The 13,377-nt window shown below is 42.5% G+C and overlaps 1 protein-coding gene across 1 annotated transcript in view; it reads right to left on the reverse strand.

Moving 5' to 3' along the window:
* Positions 1 to 1,592, reverse strand: part of PCYT1B (phosphate cytidylyltransferase 1B, choline) — a 124,704-nt gene extending 123,112 nt beyond the window's left edge. Inside the window, exon 1 of the mRNA XM_045995711.1 lies at positions 1,323 to 1,592. Coding sequence (XP_045851667.1) covers positions 1,323 to 1,394 — 72 coding nt within the window. The 5' untranslated portion in view covers positions 1,395 to 1,592. The remainder of the gene's footprint in view (positions 1 to 1,322) is intronic.
* Between the last annotated feature and the right edge of the window lie 11,785 nt (positions 1,593 to 13,377).

Consider the following 13,377-nt stretch of genomic DNA (forward strand, 5'->3'; position numbering starts at 1 on the left):
GGGACTCGAACTCACAACTCTGAGATCAAGAGTCACATGTTCTACTGACTGAGGCAGCCACATGTCCCCAAACTGCAGCCATTGTTATAGTAAGTGATGCTCTTGGGAGACCCATGAGATGAGAAGACTTTGGCTATTTTCCAATTCACAAAAGGTATGGGAGAACAGAGTGATTACTTGCACAGACTTAATTCTACATGACGGGGCATAGAAAGATCATCTCCACTTTCCTTATTCATAGCAGTCAAGAACTGAATCCAGTTGTTTTGATACTATTTCAAATCTATTTTTGTAAGGAGGCATGAAAGAATGAATAAACGAATGACTAAAATACCTCCTGACTCCCCCATTTACTCAACAAAATGAGCCGGTAAAACTCATGAGTCCTCAACATATACATTTTTCCAAATCAGAGACAATACCGAGATGAATGGAGAAGGGACCAGTTAGGGGAAATGGTCTACCAGTCACGTTCAAGCGCCTGGTGGCTGTGGGCCCAGACTACATTGTGAGGCATGTGGTGCTATCCACAGGCACTCGGAGGGGCATGGGGAGGTTTTGAAAGATGCTGAAACTCCAGAGAGCAGGGCTGATGTCCTGAGACCCAAGAAACCACTCTCAGCGGTGTGGTGGGAAATCAGCTTCATGGTGAGGCAGAAACATAGCATTGCCAGGAAGCTTCCCTTGGCCCTAATCTCTTCTTCACTTCATCTGAAATCTTCTTACTATTTCATCCCACCACCTAAACTTTTTCTGTCTAGAACTCATTTAGTTTAACAAGGCTCCACTAAAATGCACATTCCCCTGGGCACCCTCCCGCCCCCCCAAATAAAAGACCATATGAGGTGGTCTCACTTCCATGATAATTGCATTCCAAGAAATTCAGAAATAGGTGTCAGGATTTTGTGACTTTTCTAACAGGAAAATTTCTCATTTTATAGGGTAATGAACGCTTGGTTAAAACACTTCTCCAATGCCCTCAGGCTCCCACAGCATCATTCTTTGCCTTGAACCACCTACATTTTCTCAGACTGATTTGACTCTTTTTTTTTTTTTTTTTTTTTTAAGAAAGAGAATCTGTTCTTGTCATCTAATTCTATCCAGGGAGCTTGCATACTCAGTCAGGGGATAACGAAAGATGAGTCACAATTTTTCTTTTTTATCACCTTAAGATGGAGAGGATACTATTTCCATTTCGAGTGTGATTCTATTAATTAACACAGAGCCATTACACTCACAAATACGCAGGACTTCTCTTTTTGGACCGACTTTGATATTCAAAGAGGCAAAAATCACTAAGAAAGCATGTATGTTACTGTTACCTTGCGCCAGAATGTGGGAGTGCCACTGTCCCCGGCGTCCCCTTCCGTGGTGCTTTCCTGGTGGCCCACCATGTCTGATCCTGCTCCCCTTTCTCTTTTTCTAGAGGTCTCTCTTCGTTCTGGAGTTCTTTCCAGTCACACGGTGAAATTGTCCTTCTCTGGATTCACCGGTGAACTTGACCAAAGGTTTAGCTTGAAGATGCTCTCGGAGGAGCTAGTCACGTCCCAGTGACTGAATAAGCAGAGATCGAAGGTGCTGGGTGTTCTTGCTTTATTTACCATAGGCCTCCCCTTGTCCCCTCCGGGCTGTTGTTCACTGACAACTGCTGTGCTCTGGACTGGCGCTCCGAGACGGCCTGTGGCGCGGGGGACAGGCAGGTTGTGGAGGAAGCTGCCCTCGTGAAAAAGGCCATTGTTTAATCTACCCGGTCCCTCCCTGGAGCTATGGCAACAAATTCCGTTGGTGAATTAACTATGTCATTGTGTGCCCGCTCAACTGATTATGCTCCTGGAATGACAAACATTTTCTCGCCTTTTTTCAAGATAAAAAGTAGTCAAGACCTTGAAGTGTTAATACACGACTCAGCACTTTTTTTAAAGAGGAGAACACGGATAGAGAAAAATTGGATCCTAATAAATATTTTCTCTGCCAAGGAGCTATTCTAAATGCCACTGATGAATGGACTGGTGCGTTTTCACCATGTAGAATCTTCCCAGTTTGCAGTAAGGTTATTTCCCCCTCGAATAAGTGTATTAAAAGGGCTTTTGAAATATGCATGTGCTGGGGCCTTTCCCAGAAATGGATTCTTTTTAACTCTGGCCACAGCAGAACGCTGCTGTTAATGTATCCTACCTCGTTTCAGAACGAAGATGGCTATCCATCTAAATTCACCTTCGCCACGAAAAGATTTTCCCTGTTTCATGCTAGTGGGAGAAGTCGGAGTCACTTGTTCACACGTTCCAGTCTCCAGCATGAGAAAACCTGCTCTGATCGGTTAAAGACTTTCAACCTGAAGATCCATCCATCAGCCCGCACTTTCTCTGTCTGGGGGGCAGGCCTGGCTGCTGGAGGAGCTCTGTCAGGGAATTCGCTGCTCCTCTGCCCGGCAGGGGCGGTGTGGTGTGCGGTGTGCAGTGTGCTCACTTGGCGAGCCGGAATCACGCTTCCGAGGATGCCCTTCCCTTATGGCTCTGGGTTAGACTTGACCAAGAGAGGGATTTGCACAAGGTTGGGAAGGTGAGTGTGAAGTCACGGCCTTTACTTTCCCCAGGCTGTCATGGCTGGGCTTGGTGACAGAAGGTCCCAGCTGTACCTCACTCCCTTGGGCTCTGGGTCCAGATCTTCGTCGCACCTGCTGACCTTGTTAAACAACGGCAGTCCGGAGCCCCCATCAGGCATTTCTTCAGCACCACCGAGGTAGGAACAGCTTCTGGTGGCTTCTGGGAGGGTAGCTTCTGCACTTTGGCAGCTGGATGTGCTGGGCTTCTGACTTCCAGGTGGGTAACTTCTCCCATCATCCAGCTCCCCTGCCCACCTCCGCTCCTCCACCCCTCCCACAAGGCGCCAGGTCTGTTTCCTGGGAGAAATCCCTTTCTCTCCCGCTCACAGTGGCTCTCCTTCTCCAGCTAAGCTAAGGCTGATACACTTATTTTTCCAAACAATATTAGGACCGTAGGAGAGAATCTTCAGCACGAGGGGATTTTGGAGGGCAACAGGGAGAAAATGCCATGGAACTTGCATCTAGAAGTGACTGAGGAACCCAAGGAAATAGATGTCATATTTGGGTCAGTCTCTCCCCCTTCGACCTGCAAAAATTCTTTTCAGATCCATGCATGTTTTCAAATACCTTTTCCTTCTTCATTCCTATGGTTTCCTCTCTTCCTCCTTCTCCCCCGCCAGAGACCATCCCCCACCCCAAAGAGGCTGAAATTGCCTATCAGAGGTAAACCACATGCCAGGGGTGGCTTGCACTTAGTCAACTGCAAGAGAAATAGAAAAGTCCAAGTCCTGGGCACATTATTTCTCCCAGAATGATCCACTGGAGTCACTGAAATTCTGGCAAAACTGACACAGCACACACGGATGGGCTCAAAGAGACGATTTCTCTGGAACTCAAGTCAAACCTGGCTCAGCTGTCGAAAAAAATATTCACCTCTACCCGCACTGGTTCGCTCTTGTCAGCAATGGAAAAAACCACTCGTGTCATCAAGGCCCAATGGTTCACACAAGAGGCTTATTTCGAAATTGCCTCTTGTTGTCATCTCTTAGAATAACAGTGCATTTGATATTTCTGAGCTTCTCATCACACATCCAAAAGAAGAACCACTGCCAATCTCTTCTCAGTTAATTCCTGCTTAGAGGAGGTGATTATTCGTCATGAGCATTAGCAAGTTCAGAGGCTAGGTTATGGTTAATTTTGGCTCTAGAGCAAACAGCATGGAGACAGGGCCGCCAACACAACACCACAGTGTATTCTTACCACAGATCTGCTCAGGTCATTCAATTAAGCCACTTAGTTGGATCATGAAGATGTCTATTATCTGAACACTTATTGGTGGCTTTCTGGGGTCTTGTCTGCTTTTGAGAGTCCCATAAGATAAATGGTCTCAGGGGATCCCTATGAACAATCCCCTGTGGTCTATATAAGGGGCTCTCCAGAGCCCCGAGAGTTGTGTCAGTGGGTAGAACCTAGTTGCCCAGGCCCACAGAGGTGGACAAGGATGGGCAGCAGATCCCAGCTACTGGATGAGGTACCTTGTGTGAATTAGAAAAGGATGCTACTCTGGGCCCAGCAGCCCAATTTGGTGAACAGAGGGAGGGCTGGATTTTAGCCCCTAATTCTCCAAATCTTTGGGAAATCTTTGCAGCCCCTGAGCCTTGGGGAAAAGGGCATTTTCAGGGAAGCAAACTGTGTCAGTCCCATTATAAGAGATACACTCTTGAATTTGGGAAACAAGTATTCTCAGAGCTCACGAAGTGAGGTGTTCTCTGTTGGAAGATGTGGTTGGTCAGCTAGGCCTCAGCTCCAGAGCTGACGAAACTGCCCTTCTTTCACACAAATTCCCCAGGAGCATTCTGTTGGCCTTTCTGATACCTTACTAGCCGGCAGAGTGTGCCCAGGATTAGGCTTTATGGGGCTCAATTTGAGAGGGCCCTGTATTAGCTCTCTTCTGAGGAGTCTGTGTAGCCATGGACACGTGCATGCCTGGAGGCCCTCACACTCCCAACCCCTAGAAAATTCTTGAGTTCTCCACCCAAATGTCCCACCCTGTTTTCAGAACTCATGTGGCCTCTTCTTCGGTGCCATCCTCCCGGGAGTAACCTCCCCAGAGAATTGCATATCCCTGGACATGAGGGGCGGTGGAGCTTTCTTTCAGCAGGAAAATGTGAACAGAATCTGGATATCTGGGCCACCCTGTGGTGCAGCACAGAGGAGGGTCTTTGGCTCTGCTCCTCTCCCCTCTGCCATATACACATGAACACACAGTCTGTTAGCATGATTTCAAACTTTTAAATATTTAGATGAATGATACACGGACCTCCATTCAGATTCTTGCCCTGACCCCACAAATGATAGCAGCAGGCCCGGCTAGAGGTATTTGAAATCACTGTAGAAATTAATGGATTAATAAGCATTTTCTGGTTATTTTAATTATAGTTAATTACAGGTAGTTTGTCATCAAAAATCTAATCATCTCTGAATGTATGAACAATATGATTTTCTGAATCTAAGTGACTCAAGGCTAGATTCTGGACTAAGATGAGATAAATTGCTCCAACTCTAGCACAGTCCTTGGAATATAGTAGTTGCCTTGAAAATGACTGTTAATGAGTAAATGAATCCCTGAAACGTTTTATTAACTGCCTCTCGTCTTTTGCCCTGCCGATGCCAAATAACTGGCTTAGAAACTCTTTGACGGATAAGTTCATCTAAGGCTGTTATGAATGTCTTAGTCAACTGGGCTTAGAAATTCTTTGACTGATGAGTTCCCCCAAGGGTGGTTTGGGGTGTTAGTGCAGAGACGAAGCCAGGGAACAGACAAGGAGATGGGAAAGTGACTTCCTGTGACTCCCTGCCTTTTTTCTTTTCCTGAGCCCCTGGAACTATCTAGCAATCGTTCTGAAGAAGGAATACGAAGTTTAGACTTTGCACTTTCAGGTGATAGACTAAATGTTGTGAAGACATGTCCAAGTGCAAGTGTAGAATTTAGGTATTTTGCATATTCCATTGAATTTACTGAGCATGGACTTCATATCAAGCCCTCAACCAGGTGAAAATCTGAAGGCCATTACAGCAGTACCAGTCTTCGCGGCCTTACAAATCAGTATATAAGGTACCGTTACATTGAGTATTTCCCCAACTTCAATAATCTCTTTTACCACCCCCAACTCGTGATTCTCTATTCCCCCTCACCCTGCTTTGTTTGACTTCATTAGGGACAGATGACGTATACTGGTTTGCTATGGGTCTCTCCCAGGAGAGTGAAAGGGCAGGGTCTTTGCTTCACTGCCGATGTCCCAGTGACTAGAAGAGTGACTGGCACACACAAGGGTTCGGTAAACATTTTGTTGATGAACATATTAATTTGACCTCAAAATTGCGCTATTTTTTTTCTCGTTCAATTTGGCTTTGAGTGGGTAGGAAAGTAGCACGAAGACAAGCAATCTGGTTTGACGGTGGGAGCTGCTCCTGAAGGGACTAGAGGCAAATAATGCTAAGATGGAGTTCAGACCTGGAGAACAGCTGGTGTCCAGGGAAAACAAATGCACTGAGAAACTGTAGGAAGCAAGGACCTTTGGAATTTGTTAGCTTTCTTTTCAGGCACACAGTCGTTGTAGTTTGCAGTAACTTGCTGAAACAACCAAGCTCCAGGCAAAGAAGCATGTTTGTTTATCCACTGGGCCATTAATGGAACTTCTGTAAGGTGTTAGAGCTATAAGCCAAGTAACTCCGAGATGGTTTTCTTCTGCTCACCTCATAACAGCTATTTTCATGGATTGCTGGGGTTTTGCAGACATTTTTCTCTCTGACAGGAAAACTGACTTTCTGCCTGGTGTGAGCCTGACTTGAAGAAAAACTGAACATGATATATTTTGTAACTTCTTCTATATCTTTCCCATGGCTTTTTGCTGTTCACCAGTAAAAATGATACAAAATTTCTGTGCTTGACCAAAGGAACCCAGTACGTTGTTTCTTTTTTCCTTTTCCCTCCTCCAGTCTCCCACCCACCAAGACAAAGACAAAAGGGCATCTTCACCTTCAACTCTAGATCTTTTTTTTTTCTCAAAGATTTATTTATTTGAGAGAATGGAGGGGGGAATGGGGTGGTAGGGGTGGGAGAAAGGACAGAGGAAGAGAAAGAGAATCCTCAAAGAGACTCCCTTTTGAACACGGAGTCCAATGTGGGGCTCCATCCCAGGATCATGGTCCCCAGGGTCCCCTTATAATAAGTCTTATAATCAGCTGGGGTGCCTGAGTGGCTCAGTGGGTTAAAGCCTCTGCCTTCGGCTCGGGTCATGATCCCAGGGTCCTGGGATCGAACCCTGCATTGGGCTCTCTGCTCAGCAGGAAGCCTGCTTCCCCCCTCCACCCCTGCCTGCCTCTCGGCCTACTTGTGATCTCTGTCTGTCAAATAAATAAATAAAATATTTTTAAAAATATCTTAAAATCAGGGAGTCTGAGTTCTCCAACACTGTTCTTCCTTTTCAAAGTTATTCTGGCTAATTTAGGTCTTTCTGAATGTCCATATAATTTTTAGAATCATGGAGTCAATTTCTACCACAAAGCTTGCTGGGATTTTTGACTCAGATTGTACTGAATATATAGATTAATTTGGAGAAAATGGATAATACATATTTTTAAATCATTGCACCATCTCTTCTTCTCCCCCCTTTTTTTGAAGATTTTATTAATTTGTGAGAGAGAGAGAGCGAGAATGGTGGGGAGAGGTGGGGGTGGGAGAGGGTGGGGAGAGGAAGATGTAAGCTTCCCACCGAGCAGGGAGTCGGACATAGGGCTCCATCCCAGGACCCCAGGATCATGACCCAAGCCAAAGGAAGACACCCAATCAACTGAGCCACCCAGGTGCCCTGAGAAAATAGATATTTTCACAACTTTGAGTCTTCCAACCCATGAACATGGCACAGTTCTCCCTTTTTGTATGTTTTCTTTAATTTTTCTCAGCAGTCTTTTCTAAGAAGTTTTCAGTGCATATAGCTTCCACCCTCCAGTCCAAAGTTTCTTGTTTCAAGATTTATTTCAGGTTATTTGAGTTCATTTTCTTGAATCAAAAGTTTGGAAATATTAAAAACCAGTAAGTAAATAAGTAAATAAAAGAGTTTGGAAATGTTCTATGTTGTTCTCTTTCTCCATAGATTTTCACAGGACATCTGAGTGTATTTCTCTTATAATCACCATTTTTAGAGTTGATACACAAATTGATACTTTGAGGTGTAGAAGTTCTTAGAAATCATTTAACCTGTGGCCTGTCCCACAAAAGAACCTCTTAAATATCCATAGCTGAGAGGCTTCTGGATGGCTCAGTCAGTGCAGAGTCTGCTTGTTCCTCTCCCTCCCCCCACTTGCTCTTGCCCTCTCTCTCTCTCAAATAAATAAATAAAATCTTAAAAAAAAAGACTGACTATAGGGGCATCTGGGTGGCTCAGTGGGTTAAAGCCTCTGCCTTAGGCTCAGGTCATGATCTCGGGGTCCTGGGATCAAGCCCCGCATCCAGCTCTCTGCTCAGCGGGGAGCCTGCTTCCCCCTCTCTCTTTGTCTACTTGTGATCTCTGTCTGTCAAATAAATAAATAAAATCTTAAAAAAAATAAAAAAATAAAAAAGACTGACTATAAAGTTACAGTAGTCAAGACAGTGTGGTATTGCTATTAGTATACATAGAGGGAACAAAATAGAAAATCCAGAAATCGACCCACGTATATGTAATAAATTGATTTTTTATTAAAGTCCCAAGACAAATCAATGGTTAAAAAAATTGCCTTTAGGGGTGCCTGGCTGACTCAGTAGACCAGACAGCTCTTGATCTCAGGGTTGTGAGCCCAAACCCCACATTAGGTGCAGAGATTACTTTAAGATTTTATTTATTTATTTTATTTTAGAAAGAGAGAGAGAGAGAGTACAAGTGGGGTGAGGGAAGAGGTGTAGGAAGGGAGGGAGAGAAACACCAAGCAGACTCAGCACTGAGCATGGAGCCTGACACCAAGTTCAATACTGCAACCTCGAGATCATGACCTGAGCCAAAGCCAAGAGTTGGAGGCTTAACCAGCTGAGCCACCCAGGGTCCCTAGTGTAGTGACTACTTCTAAAAAATTGCCTTATGGGCACCTGGGTGGCTCAGATAGTTAAGCCTCTGCCTCTGCCTTTGGCTCAGGTCATGATCTCCAGGTCCTGAGATGGAGTCCTGTATTGGGCTCGCTCCTCAGTGGTGAGGCTGCTTCTCCCTTTCCCTCGTCCTCTCCCCGCTGCTCATGCTCTATCTCTCTCTCAAATGAATAAATAAAATCTCTAAAAAAAATTGCCTTAAAAAGTGCCATTCATAACAACACTTTTCACAATAGCCAAAAGCTGAAAGCAACCCAAATATCCATCACTAGATGAATGGATAGACAAAATGTTGCATATACACACAGTGGAATATTATTTAGCTTTGAAAAGGAAGGATATTTGGAAACCTGCTACAACTGGATAACCCTCAAGGACATTATGCTAAGGTGAAATAAGCCAGCCATACACACAAAAAAATTACTGTATGATTCCACTTATATGAAGTACCCAGAGCAGTCACATTCATAGAGTCAGAAAATAAAATGGTGGTTGTAAAGGGCTGGCGGGAGGAGGAATGAAGAATTATTGTTTAATGGGTACAGAGTTTCAGTTTGTGATAATGAAAAATTCTGGAGATTTGTTGTCCAGCAATGCAAATGTACTTAGCATTACTGAACTATACACTTAAAAATGGTTAAGATGATTACCTATACATTATGTGTATTGTAGCACAATCAAAAAATTAAAGTGATTCTAGAACAACTGGATTTCCATAAGCAACAAATGAACCTTGATCCTTATCATACATTATATATAAAAATTAACATGGAATGGATCATGGACCTGAAAAACGTAAAATGTGTGTAAAATGTGAAAGCCTTAAGACTTCTAGGGTATAAAAAGAGAAAAATCTTTATGACCTCGGGTTAGGCAAACATTTCTTGGGACACAAAAAGCATGAACCATAAAGAAATAAAAGGAATACATTGAATGACATAAAAAAGAATAATTTTTGTTTTCAAAAGACACAGTTAAGAAAATGAAAAGGTAAGCCTCAGACTGGGAGAAGATATCTGCAAAAGACATTTTATAAAGGACTTTAAGGATATATAAAAATTCTTATAATTTAATAATTAGACAAATAAGTAAATTTTTTAAAAAATGGGCAAAGGAGGGGTGCCTGGCTAGCTCAGTCAGTGGAGCATCCAACTCTTGATCCCAGAGTTGTGAGTTCAAGCCCCATGTTGGATGGGGAGCCTACTTAAAAAAAAGTTCTAGGGGCACCTGGGTGGCTCTGTCGATAAGCATCTCCCTTCAGCTCAGGTCATGATCCCAGGGTCCTGGGCTGGAGCCCCACCTCTTTGGGCCTCCTGCTGAGCAGCGAGTCTGGTTATCACTTTCCCTCTGCTGTTTCCGTACTGATGCTCTATCTCAAATAAATAAACAGAATATTTTTTCAAAAATTATTAAAAAATTAAAGTGGGCAAACAATCTGAACAAATATTTCATTAAAGAATATACACAAGAACTGGCCTAGAGACTTCTGGCTTTAGCTTCCACATATAAAGTGCTTGAAAGTTGTGGCTACCATCCTTATATCAAGAAAAATACGGATGGGGTGCTTGAGTGGCTCAGTGGGTTAAGTGTCTGACTTTGGCTCAGGTCATGATCTCAGGGTCCTGGGATCCAACCCCATGTCACTGGTTTCCTGCTCAGTGGGGAACCTGCTTCTCCCTCTCCCTCTGCTCTTTCCCCCTGCTTGTGTACATGCTCTCTGACAAATACATAAATACAATATTTAAAAAAATAAATTAAAAAAAAGAAAAATATGGATAAACTGAAAATCAGTGACCTTTCTTAGACCCATCAGAGAACTGAGATAACGGGGAGAATTACCAGCCCTAAACCTAGAGAGATAGGCACGTACAGAGATCTCCTAGCTGACATCTGCTCACCTGGAACAGAAGCACCTGGAACCATAATCTGATGGAAATACTTAAATGGTAATTTTAATAAATTATTGGAGGCTGAGTATGGACTAACATGAAATTAAGAAATTCCTGGGACTGCAATCACAGAAAGGACCCCACACTTTTGTGGGCTTTTCCTCCAGGAACCCCACCAGATTCTCACCTTGAGGACCTGAGAAATATCCCCTAGAGACCCTGGCAGAAGAAGAGGAAGAATAACCATCAGGAAAGCTTCCCAGAATGCTCTCTGTCATGAAGACCTACTCTTCAGGTGGCAAGACTCTGTCAGAGGACAATACTGCAATATTATTCCTGGTTAGGAAAGGGAATTTCAGGCTTCTCCAGCCTTCCTGTCCCACCTAAGGAGAAATAAAGACAACCATATTTCATATGGGATGAGACTTCAAGGAAATAAATTGGAATTGTTGAAGTAAGGGAAAGAAGTAGGGGAACAATGTGAAAATACTAGTAGGAGGAGAAAGAGAAAAGAGAGCAGAAGAAATATTTGAATAACAGCCAAAAACCTTCCAAAGAATTGGTCATTAATGTGACAGACAAAAAACTACAGACCCAGTAACCTCAGAGAACACCAAGCAAGATAAATATTGAAACAATCTAACAAACAACAATGACAAAAACCCAAACCTAAGAATATCTTATTTAAACTGCAAAAAAATCCAAAAACAAACAAAAACCAAACTGGACAAGGTAAAAATCTCAAAGGAAATCAGAAGTGGGGGAGCACGGTGGTGGGCAACTATTTATAAAATAAGAATAAGAATTACAGTGGGCTTCTCATCAGAAACCATGTAATAAGTGTTCTGAGGCTCAATTTCCAATGTGTGGGTAGGGGCATTTCAGAACATAACAAAACAAAAGACACCTTACCAGTTCTCACCGCTGAGGAAATTCCAAGTGTTTCAGGAGCTCTGTGCCAGAACTGAGGATAAGACCAAATACATATTTCTTATTAGGCAAACAAGTCAAGAGTGGAGTGAAGTCACTAACCTATTGGGAGGGCAAAGAAAAACACTTGCCAACCTAGAATTCTATATCCAGTGAAATTACCTTTCAAAAGTGAAGGAAGAAGATGGGGTTGAGTATAACTTGCGGAATTTAAGAAATAAAACAAATTCTTTGGAATTGCTTAACATAATAGCAACAAGATATTTGGATATCCTTAAACAATTTTTTAGCAATGATCAGAAATGTTTTTGATTTCATTTATTCTTTTTTTATTTCATTTATTCTGACTTTGTTGGTGTGTACAGCCCAGAGAACAAAGAATATTGCATGAAAAATATATAGATTGGCCCTCATGTGAATTTCCATTATTGCAGATATGGAATAATTCTGTTTATGTTTTTCCAGTTTAATTGCTCATGATTTTTTTTTTAAATTTCTGTCGCTTTTATGGAGTTTTGAAATACTGATACCATAAATGTTATGCCAACTTTGAAACTTTTCACTTATTTCTAATACTATTTAGGTCTTGTCCATATATTTAATATGAAAAGGTTGAAACCTGCTTAATGAGTGGTCATTTTTTTCAGTGTTTTAGATAATCACCATTTTTGAGAGATTATTCTCCTGTAGTAAATGAAATGCTATTCACTACAAATTCACATTTTTAAATTTAGTTTTATTTTTTTAAGGATTTTATTTATGACAGAGAGAGAGCAGGGGGAGGAGCAGAGAGTAGAGGGAGAGGGACAAGTAGACTCCATGTGCTGAGCACAGAGCCCGACATGGGGCTCAATCTTAGGACCCTGAGATCATTATGTGAGCTGAAACTAAAAGTTGGACACTCAAATGACTGAGCCACTCAGGCACCCTGCATTCACATTTTTTTAAAAGTAAGCTCAACACCCAATGTGGGGCTTGAACTCATCACCTGAGATCAAGAGTCACAATGTTTACTGACTAAGTGGGACAGGTCCCTCTATATTTTTTATTTTTTTTAAAGATTTTATGTATTTATTTGACAGAGAGAGAGAGAGAGAGAGAATGCACAAGCAGGGGGAGTGGCAGGCTGAGGGAGAGGGAGAAGAAGGCTTTCCACAGAGCAGGGGGAGACCGACATGGGACTCCATCTCAGGACCCTGGGATCATGACCTGAGCTGAAGGCAGTTGCTTAACCAACAGAGTCACCCAGGCACCTTATATTTTTTATTTTAAAATGCAACTTGGAAATAACTTTTCATTATATGAATAGTCTTTTAAAAAAGTAAAGCTGCTAAAGCAGAAAAAAAAACAGAGAAATTAGAGACTTTCTCAGACAAATAGAGTGAGAGAATTGTTTGCCAGTAGACCTGCCCTTCAAGAAATGTTAAAAGAGTTTCTTTAGGCAGAAGAAAATGATACAGGTCAGAAACTGAGATCTACACAAAGTATAAGAGAGCATCAGGGAAAGAATAAATGAAGGTAGAATGCAATTTTTATTTATTCATGTAAGTATTTATTTCTGTAGACTCCATGCCCAGTGTAGATAGAGCCCAACACAGGGCTTGGACTCATGACCCTGAGATTAAGACCTGAGCTGAGATGAAGAGTCAGATGCTTAACTGACTGAGCCACCCAGATACCCCTGGTAAAATAAAATTTTTAAGTTTTTTTTTCTTAATTGATTGAAAAGATAACTAAAGCAAAGCAGTAACAAGGTACTGGGTGTTTAGAGTGTATGGATAAGAAATGAATGACAGCAAGATCACAAGGGACAGCAGGGAGGAATTGGGCATACTCACTTATAGGGTACCTGCACCACATGTGAAGCTGTACAGTGTTATCTGAAGGTGAACTTA

This window comes from Meles meles, chromosome X (genome assembly GCF_922984935.1).
Source record: "Meles meles chromosome X, mMelMel3.1 paternal haplotype, whole genome shotgun sequence".
In the NCBI taxonomy this organism is placed as follows: Eukaryota; Metazoa; Chordata; class Mammalia; order Carnivora; family Mustelidae; genus Meles; species Meles meles.